The sequence below is a fragment of the Sebastes fasciatus genome, chromosome 4 (genome assembly GCF_043250625.1).
Source record: "Sebastes fasciatus isolate fSebFas1 chromosome 4, fSebFas1.pri, whole genome shotgun sequence".
Taxonomy (NCBI): Eukaryota; Metazoa; Chordata; class Actinopteri; order Perciformes; family Sebastidae; genus Sebastes; species Sebastes fasciatus.
This window is the reverse complement of record NC_133798.1, coordinates 13,346,683-13,374,096: the sequence shown is the minus strand read 5'-3', so window position 1 is coordinate 13,374,096 and position 27,414 is coordinate 13,346,683. Positions and strand designations below refer to the sequence as shown.

Genomic DNA, 27,414 nt, shown 5'->3' with positions numbered 1-27,414 from the left:
ACCTAAAAATCCCAAGTTTCATTAATGCGTTAAAGAGATTAGTGGCGTTAAAACGACTTTGCGTTAATGCGTTATCACGTAAACTTTGACAGCCCTAGTTGTAGTATAAACTAGAGACACCACAACATTGTGGGAGAGATCAAGATAAAATGCAACAAATGTCCTAAGAAATTCAAACTGCAGGTACTTAATATGTGCCTTTTATCCACTGAATGTCAAGATGCAACCTCATCTACAAGGCCTTTGAGACGCACCCAAATTTCAGTTACATCAATCATAACAGTGGAGCTGTCGTGCTGAGCCCCGTCCAGCTAGTTTGCACAACTTGCTATTCAGGTTCTGTCCATTTTTGTTGTTTATTCAATGAATGATCTATCTCAGGGGCTTAGAAAGGAAAGACTTAAAAGCTAATGTAAGACACCTGACTGTTCATAATAACTGACAACAGGCACTTGGTTCCTCAGTGATTTCTCACGGTGAAATTGATTCCAGAGGAGATTTTGTATTATTTCTTTTACGTTGTTTATTAGCTGTACTGTCTGTCCTTTTAAAACATTCTCCTCTCCCCTCTCCCGTCTCTCCAGAGTACATCATAGGGTTCACGGGGTATTTCTCAGCCAAAGCTCGCAGCCTTTACATCAGCAGCGCCCTGCGGAACGCTGAAGACGGAGCGCTGGAGTGGCACATTGTTCCCAGAGAAAACCCAGCCTCCGACTTCCCCAGCGACTTCGAGCTGGTCCACATCCGCCAAGCTTCGCCCAGCAACCTGCTGACCTTAGAGGACCACCCTTACATCAAGAGGGTGACGCCACAACGCAAAGTGTTCCGCACGCTCAAATACATTCCCTGTAAGTCTGACAATACGGTGTTATTGTGTAGGGAAAAAGGATCTAAGGTTGGCACGTCCACTCAAGAAATCTAAAACTCAGAAAAGATACAAAAAGCTGTTTGTCTGCTACAGTTCACTGAATGTCTCTTTGTTTGTTGAGTCACAGAGGTTGCATTTCTCTCTCCACTGTGTTTGTGGTGTAGAAAAGGATTGTATATCTTAATGTGAAGTGCAGGCAAACTTGGGGGGTGTTGATGCTGGACAGGGTGTGTCTGTGTGTGGTGTTGGGGGATGGGAGGAAGGACAGAGAACGTCTGTCTTTGCTCACCCTAGGAGGGAGTAGGTGAGTCAGTGTGGTGGGGCTTGCCTGGACAGTGGGTGGGGGGGGCACGCCCTGTGCCTGGCACTGGATGAAAGAGTCCAGTGTGCCCCCAGCCTGCATATACACACATGCAGTATCAGTATTGAGGCTATGTGTCTCTGAAACCAAGCTATTATTCGAGTGCTTTACATCAATTCCCGTGTCCAGCGTTTCTTCCTGTTTACACCGATGCTATACATGTTTATATGTTTATATATATATATATATATTTACATTACATTTTCTTTCACATATGTTGAGGTCAGAGGTCAAGGAACCCCTTTGAAAATGGCCATGACAGTTTTTTTTCGCCAAAATTTAGCTCAACTTTTGAGCATTATTTAGCGTTCTTCCCAACAAGCTAACATGAAATGGTTGGTACCAAAGGATTCCTTATAGTTTATATAATAAAAGATAGGTACTTGACATCCGTGTATCGATACAATATTACAAAATATCGCGATACTATGCTGTATCGATTTTTTTTGTTTTGCCCCACCCCTACTACCTGGTAGCCTAAAAGAATTATAAATATACATAAAAAGCTATTTGCATTTGCAAAAAAAAATATTTTTAACCTAATTATTTTATACTTTAATGATAAAAACAGACTCAAAGCGTGCACCTGCCCATATTCATATGATTTCTGAAAATAGAACTAGCTGTCAAAGCTGTCCAAAGGGATGTGCCTGCAGTTGCATTTCAAACAAAACGATTAGACTATTTAATTGACCAAACATATTGAAATATGCCAATTCTCTCCAAGGGAGCGCTGCGGCACTCAGTCCGGGAGCAGCTTCAGCTAGAGAGCTCTTTCTCCCCCGCATACAGTAGTGAGAAGATCTAGGCTAAATAAACAGACAGATTGTTTCAAACAGTGTTTCCTTATGTTGAATAGCAGCAAGTCAAGTAGCCCTTCATTAAAGACATGAGCCCTACATTCTGGGGTTTAGTTGTACACAGTTTCAAACAAAGTTGTCCTCAACCTCAACAAATCTTTTACTTGCAAATGCAATAAAAAAAAAGTATGTAAATAATACTAGGGAGTATGGACTGCACAATGTCACACAAAAACAGATGCACATGGTTAAGGTCGCTAGGTGAGAGTATCAGTATAATAAATGTAATAATAATAATAATAATAGCCTTAAACTATGTTTAAAGGGAACACCATTCAAATTAAGAATTCCAATATGTTCTTTCCATGGCCTAGGGAAGTTCAATCAGTATTTGTGAACATGAGCTGCTCTCTCTCAAAGCCAGAAACCAGAGAAGTAAGTTTCAAACTTGTGATGTCATAGGCAAAAGTCTGGAGTTGCTCAATAGACAATGAATGGGAGAAGGATTTTTTGGACCCACAGAATGTTTGTTTTCTTTTTTATGCCCAAATGAGCTTTATTCTATTGTAGTGTTATCAGTTGTGAAACAGAAAATGTTCCCATATACTCAGAACATCTTTCCCAATTCATTGTCTAGGAAGCAGTTCCACACTTTATACCCTATGACATCACAAGTTTGAGTTTTAGCACTCTAGTTTTTGGATTTGGGAGAGAGTTGTTCATGTTTACTAATATTTTTTTGACTGTCTTAGACCATGACATGACATGACATGACATGACATGACATGACATGACATGACATGACATGACATGACATGACATGACATGGATTTTAAAAATGGACGTAGTTCCCCTTTTAAAAGAGCTTAAACCAGAGCACTCGAAGGTTGATGGAAATACTGCAGAGCAAGTTTCCCCATGTTTAGCTCAATAAGTAACCAAATGGTTGGTTTATTAACCGAAGTGTGTGAATTTATTCTGAATGCCTGAGTGCGTGTCAGACATGAGCACAAGCTTTAGATTATGTGCATTGAATTGATTTAATACAAGCCATTACTGAATGCCATATCAATGCTGTAGTGTGGAGACTTTGACTGTTGTAAGCAGTGGAGACTATTTGGATTGAAAAACAAAATAGAAAGAGTGATCGCCTGAAGCAATCGGTGATTAAAAAGTGGCCATATTGTCGATCTTTACTCAGCCTCCTGGGAATGTAGACTGCTGTAGATAAGACTTGAACCTGGTTATACAGTGGAATACCTGAGGAGGGATTTGTGTTGCATGAGTCCATTTGTGAGTCCATGAAGCAGCTACCTAGTGAGGTAATTAATTAATAGGAAAGATAAGAAAGTAGACCTCAGCTCTGCATTTCACTCCTACTTTAAAGGCATAAGAAGGCCTGCAGGGCTCTGCTGCTGTTTGCTAATGACCTTGTGAACATTTGTTCTGTCCAAGTGATTCATATTGTGATAAGATTGGCTCAAATGAGGCTGGTGATCAGCAGCTAAAAGATGGAAGGAGGGAGAGAGACGGGAAGAGATGAGAAGTACGAGGGAGAAAATGAGGGACCAGAACATGATAAGCATGATTAGGTTAACAGGAAGATTGTGTATCTGCAGGGGGGGCTGTAGTGGCAGACGGGGCATGTAATTATTAGCTGCAGCCCTTCATGGAGGGTGAGCTGTTCATTGAACAATGCTGTAATTGAAAAAAAATATGTCTGTGTGTCCCAGTTAGCATTTCAAATCATAAAAGCAAGATGCACTAAAATCTAAAATTCAAACCTGTAGTCACTTGATTACAGTTAGTCGTAGACTTTTTAATTTGACCCCTGCTTTAACCTCTTCCACTCCTTGAAGGTGCCTGTAGCAGACTCAGTTTTAGAGCTAGAGAGAAGATACTGGTATTATATAAACCTAGAAAACATAATGAATCCATTGGTTCCATGTCATACTAGCGTGTCGGAAAGGACGCTAAGTAACGCTACGAATTACGCTAAATTTTGATGAGGAAAAACTGGCCATTTTCAAAGGGGTCCCTTGACCTCTGACCTCAAGATATCTTAATTAAGATGGGTTCTATGGGTACCCACGAGTCTCCCCTTTACAGACATGCCCACTTCATGATAGTCACATGCAGTTTGGGGCAAAAACCATGCTGTTTTTTGCATGCAGAACAAATGTGTTATTTTTGCCTATTCTAAAATGGTGTGTTTTAATATTTCTGCATACTGGGGTCCTTAAATAGTCTTGGAATTGCATAAATTTAGTATCACTGTAAAGCTGAGACTCTTGTGGATCCAATGAACCCAACTGTATTCATGTGTGATGATGTTAGTCCCCATAGTAGCCATTTCATTGTAGTGAGGCCATTTTTTAAAAACTTGACATCACTGTATAAAATGGCCTGTGGTGACCTCCAGGATAATCACAGCCTCATGAAACTTTACAACCACAAACTAAAGACCTAGAGCATTCAGAGGATGGATGGCATTCCTAGGTAGAATGACAATAAGGGGGTTTCTGAGCAGTTTCCAAAGCAGAAGTGCTCGCCGAAAAATGCAATTCTTATAGAAATCTCAAAATGTCAAAAGTTTATGATACCAAATCACAGCATGGCTTTTTCTTTGGTGTTCCTCAAGGTCTTGGTGTCTTAATGTGGTATTTTGGAGGGATTATTGATCATTTTTATCCATTCTCCAGTGGTAAAAAAATTGTTAAATTTAGCACCAAATCTGAGTAACAAATGGTATCAACCCAAAAATTGCTGCAGCAACTTATGAGACATAATAGAGCATGAGAATTGCCGTCATAATGTTCTAAACCCTTATACACTCTCACGGTTTATTTTAATGAATTCAATTATTAAGTAATCAATAATTTTTTATTTCTGAGCTGCATCTCAAATTAATCTCCAGGTTCCCAGCTTTCAGATAATGTACACCACTTCTATGTGACATATAATGTAAAAAAGACAAAAAGCGGTCTATGAAAAAGAGCGGAGTGGAAAAGGTTAACACAGTTGATTGTGTTCTGTCTCCGTAGCACCCGAACCTGCTGCACCCTGCAACACCAGCGGCGGGACGCAGTCGTGGCAATCGTCCCGACCTTTCCGACGAACCAGCCTGTCACTGGGCACGGGTTTCTGGCACGCCACCGGTCGCCACTCCAGCCGGCGTCTGCTGCGGGCCATCCCTCGCCACGTCGCCCAGATCCTGCAGGCAGACGTACTCTGGCAGATGGGACACACCGGTTAGAACTCACACCTTTGACTTCTCTGATCGAGGGGACTGGGACAAACATCTGCCTCAGAATGTTTATATGATTAAGCAGAAATGAGGGATTACTTTTAATCAAAGAATGCTCATGACAAAACTAAGAGAACATCTGCATTTGTTTTTGCTCTTAAAAATAATGTGCACTACTGGTATTTTGTTGCTGGAGTGATTTAAACTCTCTTCTGTGTGTGTGTGTAGGTTCTGGAGTGAAGGTGGCAGTGTTTGATACAGGTCTGAGTGAGAAGCACCCACATTTTAAGAACGTAAAGGAAAGGACCAACTGGACCAATGAAAAGACACTGGATGATGGTGAGGAGGAATAACATAGTGGTGGTGATGATGGTGATGATGGCTGATGATTAGCAATGTAAATGATAAAGACATCCATGTTAATTATTTTATTGATGATAGTTATTACTAATACTACATTATGGGGATGAACGTGTATGTTGTGTGTTTGAGTGCTGAAACGAGACCCATGGAGTTTGTTTGAGAGATAAAGATGGTTGGATGATGATCCATGTCTTAATTCCTGTTTTTCAGGTCTGGGCCACGGTACATTTGTAGCAGGAGTGATAGCCAGTATGAGGGAGTGTCAGGGCTTCGCCCCCGACTCAGAGCTGCACATCTTCAGAGTGTTCACCAACAACCAGGTACATACATGCCCTCAACACACCACGATGCTGTAGTCCAGTTGAAGTAGTATTGAGGAATGAGCTGTTCATATCTACATAGGGAGCGTGTCCTCTTCAGTCCTCCATGTGGTACCGCCATGTTTCTACAGTAGCCCAGAACGGACAAACCAAACTCTGTTAACTTTTTTATTCAAGTGTTGAAGTGCAGCTTCATGCACAGTAGTTATACTGTCTGACCCAACAACAAATAACTAATATTCCGATAACACTGATAATGTAGTAAGCCTTCTCCACAAATCAGTGGTGTAATAAAGTCTGTCGTAGATCAGATTAATTTGTGTTTTTCATGCGTTGGAGTATGTGATGTTGTGACTCTCCTCACCTCCCAGGTATCGTACACCTCGTGGTTCCTGGATGCTTTCAACTACGCCATCCTGAAGAAGATTGATGTTCTCAATCTCAGTATCGGAGGGCCTGACTTCATGGACCACCCCTTTGTTGATAAGGTACAAAACACTAGTAGTAATTCAGAAACGGGATGGGTAATGTTGTCAGAAAGAGACACACTCAGGAATGCTACAGTTACATGATTATATTTGTCCAGCTTTGACTGATATTTAACCAGGTCGATGACAACTGGTAGCAGATGATTTGATGTTTGTCTAGGCCTAGCAATAGTTACCAAGCCACCCTCCCTCCCTCTAAGTTACACCCATTTCATAAAGTGTTAATGAGCTGGGAAATAAACAGGTCAACTGTTGGCGCAAATGGGTCAAACTAGACAAGTAGCGTAGTAGAGCATATTGTTAAGATTTAAGTAAAGTGTGAAAGAAGCAGTCAGACCCATGCCTCTGGCAAATGACTGAAGTCCACCTGTACTATGTTTGTGATCTAATTGCAGTCCCAGTAAACAACATCAAAAGTAGTAATTAAATGTAACCCATTGGGAATACTATATTTTTTCCCAACCAATTTTCTTGTTTGATTGACAGGTGTGGGAGCTCACTGCCAACAGAGTGATCATGGTCTCTGCTATCGGCAACGATGGACCACTGTATGGGTATGCTAATCACTTTAACTCTTAATCCTAAAATAATGTGATCTCTAATCATCTCTCTCCTGTTTCAGTCGGGGTATCTGTCGGTCTTTTTTTAAGTCTTAAACAGCATTGAATTCAGTTCCCAAAAAAGGTCTCTTCTCTCTTTAAATGTAATTTACTAGGGTATTGAATATTATTTTTTCTTGGCTGCTTTAGATATTCATTGCAATTTTAACTTTATTCCAGACACACAGGAGGGTCCATAGCAATAAAAGAAAACAAAACATACAAGATAAAACCACAGCAATTCATCATTCAGCGTGCGTGCTTGTATGGTTTATTTTTGTGAAGGGGATATTGGTTTAAACATCTACATTGACTTCTGGGAAGTAATTGCTGTAGCTCAGCACTGTAGTCATCAGTATACATAAGATGACTGATAACAGAGTTTCCAACAAGACAGATAGTAACACAAGTTATACTTTTTCATTTTCACTCAAAGTCATGGAAATTTATTGGTAAAAAATGTGTATGAACCCTGACTTATGCTGCTTTTACAGTATCTTATTTGACAGAATATTTTAGCTAACTGATAAACAGTAGCAGCATTATCATACAATTGTCACTTGTAGCCGCAGTGCGAACGATGAGTACGTTTGCCTGGGCTGGTGGGCTGTGCTTGGTATTTCCTCAACTGATCTCAACATGGCTGTCGGGTCACAACTTTCTCGTTTTACAGCTAAACGGTACACTATAAGATGTTTCTGAAAACATTTTATGCGAGAAATACACTTTACAGTAACAGAATATTAATTCATATTTGCTTGATTGTTTGATCAGAGTTCGCAAGTGATTGACAGCTGCTCAGAGACGGCAAGGCTCCAGCTCGGCTCTGATTGGTTGTTTTTTGTCTGTGAAATCTTGCAGATGCTGTTAGGAGCACCGGAGGACACAGAGGCACATGATTTTTTTCAGATTACCTGTCTCATGTACTACTGTCAGGATATAGTGACCTTTTTTTAATCATATTCGCTCCAATCTGCCTACTGCTGCTTTAATGCTTCGCAGCATTATCAATGTGATTTGTAGCCAAATTTCTTCACCATTAGTTCAAATGGATATTTTTTCTCATTTTTCCTCATTGTAGAAGAATTTCTCTGATGCTGTTTAATGAAATCCGTGTTTAGTTACATAAAAAATGCTTACCTCCCTTTCACCACTTTGACCACTTTAATTATCCAAATGACCCCCTGGCCAACTGGAGTTTTATGACCCTGCTGAACATCTGCTGACTCGTCTTTCTCCAGAAAAAGACCATTAAAAGTACAAAATAGCACTGTCACGTTGTAGTGCTGCGATGGAACTGTTCTGTTAAATATTATACATGAATTAAAGTAAGTTTCTCTCTGTCAGCACCCTGAACAACCCGGCAGACCAGATGGACGTGATCGGGGTCGGAGGGATCGACTTTGAGGACAACATCGCCAGGTTTTCCTCCAGAGGCATGACCACCTGGGTGAGTCTCTCCAGGAACACGCAGACATATCATTCATCAGTTTTAGAGCACACTTCTACCCTGTGCTTTATAAGCTAGTCAACCGTAATATAATCTCCTGATCTCTCATCCATATCCCATCAGCCATTCTCACACACACACACACACACACACACACACACACACACACACACACACACACACACACACACACCACTTTTTTATCAGTCATAGCCCAAAGCAGACATCTGCTTTGGGATCTGATTAAGACGTTCTGTGATCCAGTCAGTCTCTCTGCCCCCTCAACCACCGTCAGCCAGCCATGAAGAGGCACAGACAGCGCCCACTCAGTTCTCCAACCCGAATACATAAAACACATTTTAAAATGCAGCCTTTTTAAAGGCAGTTTTCTCTACTTTTGTTAATTTTCTCCTATTTCCTAGCCTTTTTTTCGCCTTCTATTTTGTAGTGATTTTTTTTTCTGTCTGCTCAGTCCCGTCCTATTTGTCTCGTCCTTTCTGTTTGTCGGCGTTGTGTTTACCAGTCTTTTACTAGTGTTTACCGAACTTTTCGCGTGGCACGATTAAATCCAAAGTCAATGCAAAGAGGTGAATAGTTCATATTTTCATCAGTAGTAGTAGAGCTTAGGGAGAGTTGTACTGTATAGTGGCATTAAATTGCCTCTCTGTTTTAGCTGTTGCTGTCCAGAAAACAACTGGTGTGTGTGTGTTTGTACATCATTTCAGTTAAAAACAATTGCACAATACACTCTAAACAGATAAACTGCAGTAAATGTTATATTTGGTTTCCTTCTGTGCTGCTTTAAACCATTTTAAAAGAACTACTTCTCAGTCACTGTCTTCCTCTCATGACCTGTATCTGTCTCCCGTCTCTGTGCAGGAGCTGCCAGGCGGCTACGGCAGGGTGAAGCCCGACATCGTCACCTACGGTTCTGGCGTCCGGGGATCGGGGATGAAGGAGGGGTGTCGCTCTCTGTCTGGCACCAGCGTGGCCTCTCCCGTGGTGGCTGGTGCCGTCACTCTCCTGGCTAGGTCAGTATCATAAACTGGACTCTGATGTCATAAAGTGACGAATGTTGGATCTTTTTATACTTGCTAGAAAAGGCAAGAATGTAAAACCGTTGGAATTTGATTAGGTTGTTGTTCAGTCGTGTGTTTATCTATGTTCTCTAGTGGGTCGTTTAGGTGTATTTTACCAGAAGTTGGTTGTTAAGCTGTGAGCTGTTATTGGCAATTCGATTTTATTATTATTTTCATGGCGAGATATCACAGCTCCAGGCTTCTAACCACTAGCAAGTTGTGATGATTTATTGTACTGACTAAATGTTCCTCTTGTGCATCATCTGACATTTTTTTTTTTTTTAATTTGTCCAATACTTTATGACTCAATACCTGCAAAACTAATGCCGTTCCCATCAGCCTCAGGTGTACTTTGTGTTTTGTGCTAATTAGCAAATGTTGCCATGCTAACCCTCTAAAGTAAGATGATGAACATGTTAAACTTTATACCTGCTAAACATCAGCATGTTAACATTGTCATTATGAGCGTGTTCGCCATCTTTTATGTGGTGATTTCCAATAAGTGTTGATTGTAAATGTAGTCGATTGAAGCGAGTTAATTCCTCAGTGCTGCTATATTGAATGGTAAAGCTGAGTTCTCCTGCTCCAAAATCTGTTGTTCTTCTTGCATCTAGCTCAACGTGACAGTGACGTAGGATGCAAGAAAGAACTACAGGCTATTTAGCTTGGATTTCTAGTCTCTGCTTCTGGTTAGTCAGGGAGCGTGACATCAAGGCCAGACAGAGGGTCCATGGTGAAATTCCTGCCCTGCGTCTGACTAATAATTAGAAAATCCAGCTCTCTACAGTCTTGTGGGGTTCTAAAGTTAACTAAATGTTCAATATTTAAAATGTAAAGCGGCCAAAAATATGTATGTAATGTATATGTTTTAAGTTGTATTCTGGCAATCTAGTCATGAAAACACGTCTCTTGTAGCACGGAGAGTCACTGAAAACTGTGCTGAGTAGTTGTAGATGAAGTCCGGAGCTCTCTGAGGCTCTTCTGTGGGAGCTGAAGCGATGACACTCCCAAGTAAGAGTGTCCAATTTGAGGGTGCCGTTCCAGCTGACCTGTAGAGGAGTTTGACATCCGAGGATACATGTAGGCTGTTAAAAAGCTTGATCTGGTGCAACGATCTCTCGTGCTGTAATCCTGAACATGAGCAGGCAGTGAAATGTGTCCCGGAGGAAGAAGGCGTGTCGCTGATTAATGTCGGGTATTGTTCTCAGTCTGTCAATATTCCGCCTTTACACGGTGAAAGCCCTCTTGTTACATAGCTGTAACCGAGCCCATTTAGTGTGCTCATGTTGCCGGGTTAAACATCATACCACCCTTGCTGACAACAGGCACCTCTCCCCTCTCCCAGGGGGATGACACACACACACACACACACACACACACACACACACACACACACACACACACACACACACACACACACATGCACTAATCCCAGCCCATCCCTCTTCTTTCCTCCAGCGCTGTTCTGAATTAAAAGCCGTGCAATCTGAAACCAGCAGATCCAAACTAACCCTGCCTGTCCTTCTCTGTCCTCCAGCACCGTCCTGAACAGGGAATTGGTGAATCCGGCCTCCATGAAGCAGGCTCTGATCGCCTCGGCCCGACGTCTGCCGGGTGTCAACATGTTTGAGCAGGGCCACGGGAAGCTAGACCTGATCAGAGCCTACCAGATCCTCAACAGCTACAAACCTCAGGCCAGGTACACATCTCTCACACACGGGTCCTAAAAAAAGCACCGATTCATGTATTCAGAAACCTGTGTACACATAAAGACAGTCTGTTCCTCAGCTATATGGATCTAACCGTGTCCATAAATGTTGTCCTGCACATGTTGGCATATACACGACCATTACACACACTAAAGGAGCCACAGCCTTCCCTCTTGGGAGGAATAGGATGGGCTCAAACTGGCAGAATCAGAGTGCTCCACTGAAGATCTATCTCTTGAGTATAAAATACTCACCGCCTGTAGGCTTGCAATGTGGCTCTGAAAAGTTTGCAGCCGGCTCCTTCTTGAAGGACAGCAGCTATAGTCTGTTTTGGATCATAAAAGTTACAATGGATTCCAATAGCGACCCAGAGTCACAGTAAAAATAGACAATTTTGGAGAAGCGGATTATCCTACAGGAGTAGTATGAGAAGTTTGTATGACATTTTAAGATACAGTGAAGTATTCTACTCAAATCTTTCCCCATGATCATAGTAGCACCAACACACTAATCTGGTCTTAATGTGGCTGTCAGAGTTAACGCGATAATAACATGTTAACGCAAATTTGTTTTAACGCCACTATTTTCTTTAACGCATTAACGCAACTTGCGGTTTTTAGGTTGTAGCTGCCTGCTTGTTTTAGGGATGGGTCACGATTCTCGATCGGTCTTAAAAAAATATACATTTCCCTTGTATTAACTGTCGCAGTCGCTGCCCGGTAGTAACGTTACTACAAGTAAAGCGGCCCCTGGTAGTTTCAGCAGGTTGATCAGCTGTTCGAGCAGCGGAACATATCGTCACTCAAACCCGACAGAAACAAAATAAAACTCACCAAAACCGTCATGATTTGTCTTTCCACTGGCCTCTTCCACTGTTCCAACAATAAGGTTGAAATAAACTCTTAATCCATAGTGTTAGATGGGAAAATGTGCCAACGCTGCATGTCGTTTTCCCCCCATGTTCCTAGTTTGTTTCAGTAAAAAACACATTTCTACAGTATCCTTTCCCTTTCTTGTCTCCTGCCAGTCTTTCTCCCAGTTACATCGACCTGACAGAGAGTCCGTACATGTGGCCTTACTGCTCTCAGCCCATCTACTATGGAGGAATGCCAACCATCGTCAACGTGACCATTCTCAACGGCATGGGTGTCACTGGCAGGATTGTCGACAAGGTGCACACACAAAACTACACTAATCAATACAAATCTTTTTATTTTTCAGTTTCCTTTATTCTACAAACAAGTCACGATTTAGTGAATATTTCTTCCTCAAGTTCTGTAAGAGGACACGTGAAGGACGAGTTCCCTTGACTGACCTGGTTCTGCATCATGAGTTGTTGAAAACATCTTTGCTCTCTCCCGCTCAGCCCATCTGGCAGCCCTACCTCCCTCAGAACGGCGACCACATCGACGTGGCGGTCTCCTATTCACCCGTGCTGTGGCCGTGGGCCGGCTACCTGGCCGTGTCCATCTCCGTGGCCAAGAAAGCGGCATCGTGGGAAGGGATCGCTCAAGGTCATATTATGGTCACAGTGGCGTCGCCTGCGGAGAATGATGTGAGTCACCGCAGCAACACCTGAGCTCTGTCTTCTAAGCAGCTTTCACTTTTTCTAGAGCAGCGCTTCCCAAACCACATCGCTATCAGACGATGAGGTCAAGTACCCCTTCGTCAACAGCCGACTCATCATGTTTCAAATGTCTTTACTTAAAGGTCTTATTGATAACATTTTTATGTAGACGAATATTTAAAAAAAAAAAGCTACATCTACAGAGCCTTTAGAAAGGTGCCGAATAAAAGTATGGCTTTTCCTGATGGCTGGTTTACCTATTCAAGATACTATAAGGTGTGTTGTGGAAATGGCATTAAAAATGGTCAGGAACGTTCATTTACGCCTTACATTTCTCACAATTTATAGATAAGGCCGATTGTGAATTGGGTCTTGATGGTTTGTCATTTTTAATAAGTGGGTCCCCACGAACAAAAATTTGGGAAACACTGTTTTAGAGTTCTAGAGTATCTATCTTGTGTAATTAAATACTCCTCTTTAGTTATAACCTGGTCATCTTCTTGACCTTTGACCCCTTGCAGTCTGAGGTGGGCGGTGAGCTGACATCCACAGTCAAGCTGCCCATCAAGGTGAAGATCGTGCCAACTCCCCCGCGCAGTAAGAGGGTGCTGTGGGACCAGTACCACAACCTGCGCTACCCGCCCGGCTACTTCCCCCGAGACAACCTCCGCATGAAGAACGACCCACTAGACTGGTGCGTGTGCGTGTGTGTGTGTGCATGTTTGCTTTAGTTCTCAGGACACATTACATGTTTTGACCTTTACCAACTGAAATATTATTGATTATTTTATGTTTCCAGGAATGGAGACCACATCCACACTAACTTCAGAGACATGTACCAGCACCTGAGGAGTATGGGATACTTTGTTGAGGTGCTCGGAGCGCCCATCACCTGCTTTGATGCCAGCCAGTATGGTAAGAGCACACAAAATCACACACAACAGAATCAGAGGATTTCCACTTTAAGCAGCTCCAGGCACTTTATGAAGCTTTCTTTTTCTCAGTTTGCTTCTGGTTGATTAAAAGATAACAAGCTAATGGGTTGTTTGCTGTTGTGTCTCTGCAGGCACGTTGCTGATGGTGGACAGCGAGGAGGAGTATTTTCCTGAAGAGATCACCAAGCTGAGGAGAGACATCGACAACGGCCTGTCGCTCATCGTCTTCAGTGACTGGTACAACACCTCGGTCATGAGGAAGGTCAAGTTCTACGACGAAAACACCAGGTATTCACCACTTTACTACTTCTGATTATTGATAGCATAGCAATAACACTGGCTAATGTTAAAGGGAGAATGACTAGGATTTATAGTCTCATACAAAAATAATCCTTCTCATGCATCACTTATGACCCAGTAGAAGTGTGTGGCGTTTCTGGCTGTAAATCTCATAAAAACATAGCGATCAGGTGCCAGATTGTAAGCACCAGCATCCAAGGCAGAAAAATGCAGATATAGCGAGGTGAATGCCAAGCAGACAAATCTTGTTCCAAAAACAAGAGTGAATCTGGGTTTGGCGAGCACCCTAAAGGCCCAGACACACCAAGCCGACGTCACAGAACTAGCTGCGATAAAGGCCGACTATTGCGTCGCCTCACGTCGCCTTTGTCTTGGCCGACAAGTTACATTTGAACACACTGCAAAGAGTACAGCCGACATAAAAAATGGAGTCCACTACAACCTAAAAATTAACGCAAGTTACGTTAATGTGTTAAAGAAATTAGTGGAGTTAAAACAAATTTGCGTTATCGCATTAACTTTGACAGCCCTAAAATATATATACCTGTTTTCAATAACTCCAGAGTGTTGTAAATTCCAAAAGTCAAAATTTATTGTAAAAAGATAGATGTAATCATTTCCAAAATCCACAACATGTTTTTATCTGACTAAATATTCTGCATCAGTCCATATTTGTTGGTGTTTAGCCTTTCAAAAACATTTCCACTTTGGTCAAAAAAACGATCTGCTCTCGCGCTTACCGTACACAAAGAAAGTTGATTTAATAAAAAAAAGAATAACTCATTTAATCCAATGAATCACTTTATTCAAATTGAGGAATTTGTTCGAGGATTTTTTATTTGACTTTTTTTAGGGTGATGACATTCAAAGCTTCATTTCGAAAACCTCAATAGAAGCTTCAAATGTAAAAAAAAAAAAATGACATTCGGTACAGCCATAATATTTGCAAAAGGGGATTCTCCACATCCCTGCAGAAGTATAAAACCGTTCTCACTCTGATCAAAAAAACTAAATTGCAGCTCAGCAATTCCAGAAATCCAATAAGTAATGCAGAGTGTTTTGTGATCAATGAGTTATAGGAACAGTATTGTTGTGCACAAGTGCTCTAAAGTCCTCTCTGACTGTGATTGCTCTTGTCTGGGAAGCTCCCTGTATCTATTTCTTTAAAATGATCTATGTGTCCTCTCCCTCCATTACGAGACGGTTCGATGATTAAACCGCTATTACCTCAGAAGCTCCAGCTTTCACCAGCAGCTTCATCATGTCATAATGATAGCAGGATAAAGCGCATTGTGTAGTTAACAGCCTGCTGTATCACAGTTTCTGTCCGACTCCCTCTCTGCAGTGTTGCGTCCTCGCTCTGTAATAGATATAATATATCACGACTCCTCAGATTCAGAGCTCCTCATGCAGAGCTAGAAATTACTCACGACTCCTTGCCGCTCCATTCATATCCTTCCCAAGCTGTTGCACAATATCCACAGGATTAAAAGAGTTAAATATAGTCTTTAGGGCTTCAAAATATTATGCTGAGTAATTCAGTTTTAATTGAATGGCGACGGCTCATTTCAGATTTGTTCATTCACTGCTGCCTTTTCTGGACCCCGAGACAGAGACCTGAATTAGGAACTCAAATTTTTCACTTCATGAATGTACTGCTTTTGTAATGTTTGTATTCCTTATTGTTCTCTTATGATTTACAACATGTAGCACTGACAGCTAGTGATTTAAAATGGGTAACAGCAGTCCAAATTCAAAACGTTGGAGCCGAGGCCCTTCTGTTCCGAAAGTGTGACTGATAGCAGTTAGCGTGTGTTAGCATCACGGCGTTAACCTCTGGCCAGCAGTAGTCAGAATCACTTCACCGGCTGTGTGTCTCAAATACTCTCTGCCTTGTTAACCCAGCTGCACACGGACCACAGAGAGATGTGCCGATTGCTTTTCAGGTCAGGTAGAATCTAACGTTCACATTATCTCTGTTGATGCGGTTCGTTACCTTGCTTCCATGGCTGCAGAAGGCTGTGTTTGCATGTCAATTTGTTTCATATATAGCAGCGGGGTGTTGAAATGGGCAGTAGACGGGATCACACCAGTAAAAACAAAAACAGATTGTCCAGACCGGGATGGAAATTTCAAAGGAGAACATACTGGCTGAAGCGTTTTTGTCGGAGAAGCCAGTATTTTAATTTAGCATGTTTCCTTAATCTCTGTTGACATCCATCCATCAATCCATTATCCGTAACCACTTATCCCATTCTGGGGCGCGGGGGGGGGCTGGAGCCGATCCCAGCTGTCATTGGGCGAAGGCGGGGTACACCCTGGACAGGTCGCCAGACTATCACAGGGCAGACACATAGAGACAGACAACCATTCACGCTCACATTCACACCTATGGGCAATTTAGAGTCAACAATTAACCTAACCTGCATGTCTTTGGACTGAGAGGAAGCCGGAGAACCCGGAGAAAACCATCTCTGGTGACATATCGTGGTCATTTTATGATTTATTACAGTGAATATATTACAGATTGGTCCTTTTAAAGTTGCCATTGTTATCCCTTAAAACCTGCAACCGTGTGTTTTATTCCTATATTTCCTGCTTTATTTTCCTTAATCAATCCTCTGTATGCAGCAGATGTCAAACTGAAAGCAATGCTTAGTTCTGTCTTCTAATTTGCAGCAGTGGGTGATTTCTTATGTAGATTTATATTAGGGCTGTCAAAGTGAATGTGATAACGCATTAATGCAAATTTGTTTTAACGCCACTAATTTCTCTAATGCATTTACTGCAACTTGCGATTTTAAAGGTTGTAATGGGCTCAGTTTTAAAGCTAGAGTGAAGATACTGGCATCATATGGAACTAGAAAACCTGAGGAATCCATTGGTACCAACTGTATCATACTAGCTTGTCGAGAAGGGGTCAAAGGGGTCCCTTGACTTCTGACCGCAAGATACGTGAATGAAAATGGGTTCTCTGGGTACCCACGAGTCTCCCCTTTACAGACATGCCCCACTTTATGATAATCACATGCATGTTTGGGGCAAGTCATAGTCAAGTCGGCACACTGACACACTGACAGCTGTTGTTGCCTGTTGGGCTATGTAATGATTTGAGCATATTGTTTATGCTACATTCAGTACCTGTGAGGGTTTCTGGACAATATTTGTCATTGTTTTGTGTTGTTAATTGATTTCTAATAATAAATATAAAGATACATTTGCATAAAGCAGCATATTTGCCCACTCCCATGTTGATAAGAGTATTAAATACTTGACAAATCTCCCTTTTAAGGTACATTTTGAACAGATAAAAAAATGTGCGATTAATCGTGATAAAATATTTCAATCGATTGTCATCCCTAGTAGATTTATATTTGTCTTGTATATGAATGTTTGTAGAAATGGTTTTCTTGATGTAACCTGCAGGCAGTGGTGGATGCCAGACACAGGGGGCGCTAACGTACCGGCTCTGAACGACCTGATCTCAGTGTGGGGGATGGCTTTCAGTGATGGTCTGTACGAGGGAGACTTCACCTTGGCTGATCATGACAGTAAGTCACCCACACACAAACACAAACACACCCTCTTCAGTTTCTGATTTCATTACTCCTCTGGTCACCTTTTAGTATTGTTTTATTCACACAGTCCCTCTCGTTCTCAGTGTACTATGCCTCAGGCTGCAGCATCGCCCGTTTCCCAGAAGACGGAATAGTGATTGCCAAGAATCTAAAGGACCAAGGTACCAGCGTCCCTCTTAAAGTATTGAACCCAGCTGAGCTTAGTGTAGCGCAGTGCTGGCCAGCAGCCACGCAGGCTGACAGGCAACTTTTTAATCTTTAGTTCAGATATAACACCACACTGTGTGTGTGTGTGTGTGTGTGTGTGTGTGTGTGTGTTCTTTTAACAGGTCTGGAAGTGTTAAAGCAGGAGACAGCAGTGGTGGAGGGAGTTCCCATCCTCGGACTATACCAAACGCCGTCTGACGGGGGAGGTCGCATCGCTCTCTACGGTGATTCTAACTGTATAGACGACAGCCACAGACAGAAAGGTAACTCCTCCTCAGTGTGTTCCAGTGTGTGTGTATGCTTTTTCACTTTTTATTTACAACAACTGAGCCAATATTAATATTAATATTGTAATATTATCACAGACTGTTTCTGGCTGCTCGACGCTCTCCTTCAGTACACTTCCTACAGTATGACCCCTCCCAGCCTCAGCCACTCCCACAGCAGGGTAGCACCACCCACAGGCACAGAGCGCCCACTGCCACTGAGACTGGAAGGTGAAAAAGTGTACATTTCTCTGTCCGTGTTGTGTGCAAAGCAGCTTTTAAGCCCTGCTTCAAATGAGTGCTATTATCATTATAATTATTCAGATATATTCTTTCCATTCTTCCAGGCAACCATCTCTACCGCTACTCCAAAGTTCTAGAGCCTCACCTGGGAGACCCAAAGCCCCGCCCACTACCAGCTTGCCCCCACCTGTCTTGGGCGAAGCCACAGCCACTCAATGAGACAGCACCCAGGTAGGTCTGACAAAACACTGATTAGTTAAAGGGCGGGAACATCTATTCCTTTTTTCTTTTTTTTTTAAAGCCGTTGAAAGAAGCAGTGACGTAGGTTACTAAAGTAAGCTAATTGAAGCTAATCAATAAGGTTATGAATAATGTGAAGGCCAGCACTAGCTGAGTCAAAGTTAGCTGTGCTAAGTTTGGAAATAACTGAATGGATTGGTTCGGAGGTAAAATTATTGTCTTTGTGAACGGAGTCTGGTGGCTTTGAAGAGAGCATAGATAACGGCTTCAGTTCCCCGTCAGAAAGGGCTCTCTGACAGCGAGGTAAAGCGGTTGTGGATGGGAGCATCAGTTTAGGTGTACGCTATATTTAGAAGATTTTCACTGCTTTACCTCGCCGTCAGACAGACCTCTCTGACGGGGAACTGAAGCCGTTACATCACTGTTTTCAAAGCCACCAGACCAGACCCCATTCACAAAACTAGTCATTTTTACCTTACAGAACACAAGAGTTGATGGTTTTAACGCTGCATTGATCAGTTAGTGTGTTTGTGTTATTGTGTGACTTTCGGATCTGAACTAACGTGGCGTCCACAGCAGCACATCGCTTAGCTTCCGTGCCGTTACTCCTGTGTGCTTCTCCAAACTGGGAGCGTGCCGACCTCAATCTAAGTTACTGTATGTAACGTTAATACACTGACTATAAGGATGTATATATACTGTACATGTAACAGCGTAATCATGCAGAAACCTACAGTACATCAGGTCACATAGGAAAACGCTTTAGAAGGGCATAGGAAAATAAGATTTTGACGCTAAAACATACATACTTTGACCAAAATTTGAATATTCAGATTTGAATACATAAGGAAACCCCAAATAATGGAGCCATCCTTTAATAGTTTAACATTCCCTTTTTCGTCATATCTACATTTGTGATGCTAAATAATCATTTCTCAGACATCAGTTGTCAATCAAACGGTGTGTTCCGTGTTGTGACGTCTTTTTCCTCAGATTTCTGGTGATGAAATTTGAATGTCTGTGTGTGATGCTTGGATTGACCACGGCAGCTTTCTCTGCTATATTATATTTCTCAACATGTCTGAAAGAGATTACACTGAGTTATCTTGTTTGTGCACTCTGCCATAGTCAACATTTTAGTTACCTCTCCTTCAGTCACAGCACTACATAGAGCTAGAGTCTCCCAGCAACATATTTCAGTGACACAATACTTTGAATCAGTCGTGGGGTTCAAACATGGAATTTTTCTTTTTTTTCTGGCAACAGTCTTTTTTCCAACCTGTCAGCAGAGTGAATCAGTGTAAAAGCAAATCAAATTCATTCATCAAGAGCTTCTTAAACTCCAGACGTGAAGGTACTACAACTCTAGGTGATGTCAGTAGCTGAGATCACCAGGAGAGCTGCAACTCATGCATTATTTATGATCAGCCTCACCTTTTCTGTCCCATTACTGCCGGCTTTGCGCACACTGGAACTGGTCTTTCTGCCGGCCCATGCTGCCGTGAAACTCCTTTACTCGCAGCAACTTTGTTTTTTTCCATCCCGTCAACAGAGGGAATCAAAGTAAAATCAATCTCATGAAGTAAAGCTTCGGTTTTGTGACAAACTCAACGCAGGCACACATTACACCGCATACGTTAGGCTCTGTCTCACCTTCTCTCTTTCTTTCTTTCTCTCTCTGTGTCGTGCTCTCAGTAACCTGTGGAAGCACCAGAAGCTTCTCTCAGTGGATCTGGACAAAGTGGCTCTGCCAAACGTGAGGCCTTACCGTCCCCAGGTCAGACCTCTGTCTCCTGGGGAGAGTGGGGCCTGGGACATCCCTGGAGGTAACACTCGGTTCAAAGTTATTGCTAAAAGCAATGTGACTTGGGATTAGTTTTAAAGCAAAAAAAAATAATTGTTAAAGACTTTTATACACAGCAATGGACTACATTGTTTTGAAACCGTTAATTTAACTTAACAGTAGCATTTGCAATAGAATTGGTATTAATATAAGACATAGAAGGGGACATTTGTCACTTTCGTTTTTTTAATTTAACACCATTAATTATCCAAGTGGCTGGTTATTATTATGGTTATTATAAGTCTCAGCAATAAAATTTAGGATTTATGTTAAAATTTGCAGTGCAATGCTTGATAAATATATACAAACTGTTATTACCCATCTTGACATAAAAATAATTACTAAATAATATCATTTAATAAAATCAATGAAGCATCTTATGGGTGCTTATGGGTCCAAACACCACTTGTCTTCATGTCCCTCAACTGTGGTCTCAATGTTGAGATACGTAAAATGAGCTAATTCAATTATATTATGACATTATTTCAAATGGAATTGTTCCATATACATATTACTTTACACCATATTAAAAGGATTTTTTGTTTACAAATCATTTATATGATTTTTTTTTCATCTAAATGCACCTGTCTCACATTTCTGAGTCCTTACGTAACACTGAACAAATACCATAGCAAAAGTTTTATTCAAAGCCAAACAAATCTAGTTTCTAGTTTCTCTGGAAATTAGAATTGCAATATCTGTCATAAAACACAATATATTTTATATTTTTTTGTGTATGAAGATTGACATCTATGGTTACTGTCAACATATTTCAGAGTGTAACGAAACTCATGAAATCCTCCTATTTTTAGAAAATGTTTTTAAATCAATATTTACAATGATGATGAAAATTAATTTAAATTTCTTTAAAAATATTATAGAAATTATAAAATAAACATTATTGTAATGTAAGGACATTTAGTAAGAAAAAGTGATGAAAACCATAAAAAATAAACATGTTATGGATTAAAATCCTAACCACTATATGTAATCTTGTGTACCTGTTTATATGTGTCACATACTCTGATGGCTAAAATTAAAATTCATAGAGGTTGATTTTTCTTTTTCTATTTGGGAGAGTCAGAAGTGACCGTAGTTGCAGAAACCCCCCTAAATGAGAGAATGTATAAAAGGACAATCTCATCCATAGAGCAGAAAGGTCTATTTTCTCTCAAGCATGAAGTTAAATAGACTAAGAGATCCTGTTTTACAACAACTCATCGCTATAAAATGACGTTTCATATTTCATATGTGTCAGTATGTATTAAGTAATATAGCAGGATATTTAAATAAGATAAGATAAGATATAAGATATTCCTTTATTAGTACCGCAGTGGGTAAATTTGCAGTGAAAGGAGTCACTGCAGTGTGTCAGGATAAAGATGTTAAAGGTGGCTACTGAGGAGGCCCCATGTGACCTGTGACCTGTGACCTCATCCCCTCAGGGATAATGCCCGGTCGCTACAACCAAGAAGTGGGCCAGACCATCCCCGTGTTCGCCTTCCTGGGAGCGATGGTCGTCCTGTCCTTTTTCGTGGTCCAGCTCACGAAGGCCAAGAGCAAACCCAAGCGCAGGAAACCCCGCATCAAACGGCCCACATACCTCCAGCAGCAGCAGCAGCAGCAGACGACGACGACGACCGTGAAAAACCCCACAGTTTGACTGGGACTGCAACTCTGAGCTGCTGCCGTAGACCTGGCTTCACCTCCCGAACTGAGACGCTGTTAAACGGACAACTCGTGTTGAGCGGCAACATTGGAGGTGTGGAACTACATGGGAGTCTAACGGACCATTGAGACTCTTAAACTCAAGCCTGCCGGACGCAAACGTACCGCGACTCCAGGCGTCTCTTGGATGCTGATAACAGTTTTTGTGCCTCTTGTCTGTTCAAGGCTGTCCGTGGGTGTTTGTGTGTGTTTGTGGACTAATGAACAGTATTAGACAGCGTCACACACATGATGTAAAACACACAGTATACACCTGGCCCTAAAAATGCCTGATTTAGACAGACATGTCTGCATTTCCCTCTCTCTTCTTCGACCAAACTGTTTCTTTATGGATGAAATGTGTCTGACTTTTTATATTTATTGAATTTGTTCGTACCCTAAAACACATACTCAGAAGTACAAGAGACTTCACACACACACGACACATACTGTATGCACTTTAAGAATAAAGCAGTTGGCATACACACGGACAGAAACACACACACACACATACAATCATACTGATATTTAAACATGGATGATCTAAGTTGTCTTCTCCACTGTTTTGTAAGTCCTGCTCATATCAGTTTCGAATCACTGTCTTTTCATTGTTTTTATATTTTCTATAATGAATGAACTCTGGCCAGGCGTTCTGTTGATACCCTCCTTCATGATCTCATGGTCAAAGTAGCATTGACAGACTTGTTCAAATATATCTCATCAATTAAAAAGCATAATCAAAGTGACCGGCTTTGTTGTTTTTGGGCTTCTAAATGCATTGGTTCTGGGGTTGCTTTTCAAGTCATGTCTAATGGCAATTCAAGATACCCAAAACGTAGCACTTCTCATGGCGCATTCACACCAAGAGCGAGGCGAACTTTTCGTTCATTTCGTTTTGCATATTCAGTCAGTTAAGAGTTGAGATATTTCAGCTCAAGCGAGAAATTCCTTGTGAAACTTGTGCGAGTAAAGCAAGGTGAAAATTAACTTTGCTCTATTATGTGTTATTCCATTATGGCCTGTTATACTGATGTTCTCTTCTTTCCTTCAAAAACAGCTATTTTAACAGATAACAGTATAATTCAGACACCAAATGTATTATTAACATCTGAAATAGTTTTGGGCCCCAAAAGAAGAAGAATTAAATGATTAAAACTTCCATTTAGTCAATGTCCCCACAGTGTTGTATGAGTTGGAACCACTCTCCTTCATATCCTTCGATTTTGAATTCGTTTTCCAGTCCAGTGACTCTCGATCATTATTGAACCACAACGGTGCAACTGGGCTCTAAATATTCAGTTAGTCCATTTTTCTTTGGGCCCTCTGCAGTCTATTCAGTGGTTAGATTGAAGAGGTTTAAACTGATTGCCAGTTAATAGCATTTTCAGCTGATACTCCAGTAGTGCTATTGTGAAGTTTGAAGAAAAGCTTTGCTAAAGCAACATGCCTGTTAAAGGGGAACTACACCCATTTTCAAAATTTAAACATGTTGAAAAAATGACCCTACTTCTCACTTGATTTATTACCTCAGTAAACATTGTAAACATGAGTTTATGGTCTCAATCTCTAGTTTCAAGTCTTCTTCAATCCAGCATGATGTTCATTTGGTAAATTATGGTCCCATAGACCATATAGACCATAAAGCAGGGGATGCTTTAGGACGTGGCTACCTTGTGACTGGTCGCTACCACGACGTTGTATTCGGCGTAGAACTTTAACTCTTTCACAGCATGTTTTCAGTTCATGAAAGTTAATTACAACCTTTTTGGTTGCCCAAAAAATGTCTTATTCAGCGTTCGAACTTGAGGCTTCAAAGCGTCAGTCCACCAACCAATGGGTGACTACGTCCACCTCTTATATGGTAAATGGTAAATGGACTTCATTTATATAGTGCTTTTCTAGTCTTCGAACCACTTAAAGTGCTTTACATTACATGTCAGCATTCACCCATTCACACACACATTCATACACTGATTGCAGAGGCTGCCATGCAAGGTGCCAACTTTGCCCATCAGGATCTAATATAAATACTCATTCACACACCGATGGCTGTGCCTTCGGGAGCATTTGGGGTTAAGTGTCTTGCTCAAGGACACATCGACATGTGACCGGAGCAGCCGGGGATCTGTGGACAACCTGCTCTAACCTCTGAGCCACAGCCGACCCACCGGCAGTATATTACTCTATGGTTTTCCTCCTGTGGATAGAGTGGAAATCCATGTTATTCCAATAATCACAGAGTTAAGTCAATACCTGTGAGCATGAACACCAAAAAGTAGAACACCAACGATGTCAGTGGTTATATAATGAAGAGACGACACCTGGAGCTTTTTCAGTGTGTGTAAGTTGTGTGGGGAAAAATTGTGATCATCGAAGCAGAATCATTCATCTTTTCAAGATAGGAGTTTTTGCCTTTATTCAACAGTAGACGGGTGAGAGTAATGACGTGCATTTTGGCCACCAGGACACCCTGAAGATTTCCTTCTTTTTAGGAGGAGCATGCTTGTACTTGCACACATGAAGACTGAATAAGACAAAATATATACAGTATATTCATCCAGTTAAAGCTGCTGTGGGTAGAATTGGAGCAAATATGATTAAAAAAGGTATTTTTATAGTACAGTATAGTAGTGCATGAGACAGGTAATCTGAAAAGAAATCATGTGCCTCTGTGTCCTCCGGTGCTCCTAATGGCATCTGGAAGATTTCACAGACCGGAGGAAAACAACCAATCAGAGCCGAGCTGGAGCCTTGCCGTCTGAGCAACTCAATCACTCGCAAACTCCGATCAAACAGTCAAACTAGGCAGCGCTGATCAAATATGAATCAATATTCTGTTACTGTAATGCCTATTTCTCGCCTCAAATGTTTTCAGAAACATCTTGTTGTGTACTGTTTAGCTGTAAAATGAGAAAGTTTGTGACCCGACAGCCATGTTGAGAACAGTTGAGGAAATACCAAGCACCGCCCACCAGCCGGAGCAAACTTTCTCATTTTAAAGCTAAGCAGTACACTACGAGATGTTTCTGAAAACATTTGAGGCGACCGTTTGATTGGAGTTTGCGAGTGATTGACAGCTGCCTCCGTTGAATGAACAGCCAATAGGAATGCTCTCTCTCTGAAATGACCTGTGATTGGTCAAAGTCTTTTTAAAGACACATTTTTTGAAGCCTGAAAACAGAGCCATGAGGAGGTGCAGAAGTTTAGTTTTCTCTCAGAACACTTGAATTACAATATGCTGAAAGGTTATTATGGATTTTTTGCCCAATGATGCCAAAAATATTTTGCCTACTGCCACTTTAAAATGGGAAATAGTTGTGAATTGCTTAGTCAGCAATGTCAATCAGTAACATGCTTCCAGTTTAAATCTTTATTTTTCTTGCAATTTCTGGCAATGTGATGGAACCTGCCAAAACATTTGGCTGCAGTCACCACAAACAGAAAAGTGGAGGTTAATCTCGTGACATGAGTTAATTCCTTTCCATTCTGCAGGTTTGTGAAATACTGTTTCCTTGGCAGACTTTTGAGAAGGAATAATTGCATCTCTATCTGTGGAGTAATTATAGATTGAATGGACTAATACCATCTCACTCGTGGTTTTGCGTATTGGTTATGGGCTGAATTCAGTGATGCAGGTTGATTTCATCAGAGGTGATGTGCGTCGGTGTGCTCGGGGGTCTGGGCTTTGGCTCCTTATCCGAGCCTAACAGGCCAGATCAGCCTGTGAATCTGTCACCCGTCCTCTTGGATGACGGCCCCACTGGAGAATTAATCTCCCTCGGAGCCTTGGGAAACTGGGAAATGACCCCGGAGCCAGCTAGCTGTGCTAACAAGATTTGGGAAAGCTGGTGGTGAGTGGAGGTCACATGCCCTCTTTCCCTCCACGGTTCCCAGATGCCAGGACTTCCTGTCGGGCCAATCAGGTCGCCTGCTCACATCCTGGACAGCTAGTTGGAAGAGACACCGTGGCGGCTCTGAGCTGAACCCTCTGCCCACTCAACCCCCCCCCCCCTCCCATTCATCAGTTCCTGCCTCCTCATATGTCCTACCAGCCTGTACCTGTCCCCGTCCACTTCATCATTTAAGATCTGTGCGAGCATGAAAGGCTGGTTAACGTCTACACTCCTGCTTCCCCTCTTGCCACACCTGTTTGTTCACATGTCCTTCCTACTCCTTTCATCAGTCCTCCTCCGTATCTCCCATTTGTCCCCTCAGGGCCGAGACTTAAACGTATCGCTGGCTGATTTGAGTTTTTAAAAAGGAGCCGTGACTCAAGTTCACATGACTTGGACTCGAGTCAGACTCGAGTCATGAATCAGACAACTTGACGTTTGACTTGAACACAAAGGACTTGTGACTTCACTTGGACTTTTAGCCTTTTAACTTGGACTCACTTGATATCCTGTCCAAGCCCGAAGATTAAAAATGATGATATAACAAAAGTGCACAGCGAATCAGCTGACACCATCTGACTCATCTGACAGATACGCTATAGCAATCGATGAGGAAGCAGCCGATGATGTTGTATGAGCAGGTAAAGCAGTACACACCAGCATAGTAGACTCTGCTTTGGCCCTCAAAAAAAAATTGGCAACATGCAAAACACTTGCATAAAAATTACAGATAATGTTATTATTTGTATAATTTGAATTAAAGAACAAGGCACAGCCAATTGCATAGGTTTTAAATGTTATTAAGTTCATGTGAAAGAAAGAAATACAAATTTTAACAAGGCACAGTGGTGCTTTTAGCAAAATGCTAATGTCAATTATATTGGCCCTGTTCAGACCTGGTATTAACATGCGTCCTGAGTGATCCGAACACAAGTGGACAGCTTTAAGTGCGTATTTTAATAAAACACAGTTGTACTGTCAGGATACAGTAGAGCACAGAAGCCGTTTCCATGCTGCGAGGCCTGTCTGTTCACATGAGGAGCGCAAAGACCCGCGGATCCCAGCGTGACGACAGTTCAGTAAGCGGTTCTTAATGTGGCCCATGCAGGACACATTCGCGTTCACACTACTAAAAGAATGTGGCCATGTGTGGCCCAGACCACTTCTGAATGTGGTCTGAGCGATCGGAACTCAATGCGTTTTCAATGCGTCTTGAGTGTGTTCACACCTTTACTTAGAGCTGTCCACTTGCAATCGGATCACTCAGGACGCATGTTGATACCAGGTCTGAACAGGTCATGAACCAAAGTACTGGACAAATTGAAAATGGTTGTGTTTAGAAGGTAAACAA

At 41.7% G+C, this 27,414-nt stretch overlaps 1 protein-coding gene across 1 annotated transcript in view; it reads left to right on the top strand.

The window, feature by feature from the left end:
* The window catches only part of mbtps1 (membrane-bound transcription factor peptidase, site 1), a 30,868-nt gene extending 7,952 nt beyond the window's left edge, over nt 1–22,916 (top strand). The window contains exons 3-23 of the mRNA XM_074632105.1: nt 585–848; nt 5,074–5,280; nt 5,505–5,615; nt 5,850–5,959; nt 6,331–6,447; nt 6,934–7,001; nt 8,394–8,496; nt 9,376–9,527; nt 11,113–11,274; nt 12,312–12,456; nt 12,651–12,839; nt 13,373–13,545; nt 13,651–13,766; nt 13,918–14,074; nt 17,513–17,637; nt 17,748–17,825; nt 17,994–18,134; nt 18,237–18,368; nt 18,485–18,611; nt 20,316–20,446; nt 21,909–22,916. Coding sequence (XP_074488206.1) covers nt 585–848; nt 5,074–5,280; nt 5,505–5,615; nt 5,850–5,959; nt 6,331–6,447; nt 6,934–7,001; nt 8,394–8,496; nt 9,376–9,527; nt 11,113–11,274; nt 12,312–12,456; nt 12,651–12,839; nt 13,373–13,545; nt 13,651–13,766; nt 13,918–14,074; nt 17,513–17,637; nt 17,748–17,825; nt 17,994–18,134; nt 18,237–18,368; nt 18,485–18,611; nt 20,316–20,446; nt 21,909–22,126 — 3,026 coding nt within the window. The 3' untranslated portion in view covers nt 22,127–22,916. The remainder of the gene's footprint in view (nt 1–584; nt 849–5,073; nt 5,281–5,504; nt 5,616–5,849; nt 5,960–6,330; nt 6,448–6,933; nt 7,002–8,393; nt 8,497–9,375; nt 9,528–11,112; nt 11,275–12,311; nt 12,457–12,650; nt 12,840–13,372; nt 13,546–13,650; nt 13,767–13,917; nt 14,075–17,512; nt 17,638–17,747; nt 17,826–17,993; nt 18,135–18,236; nt 18,369–18,484; nt 18,612–20,315; nt 20,447–21,908) is intronic.
* The last annotated feature ends 4,498 nt before the right edge of the window (nt 22,917–27,414 follow it).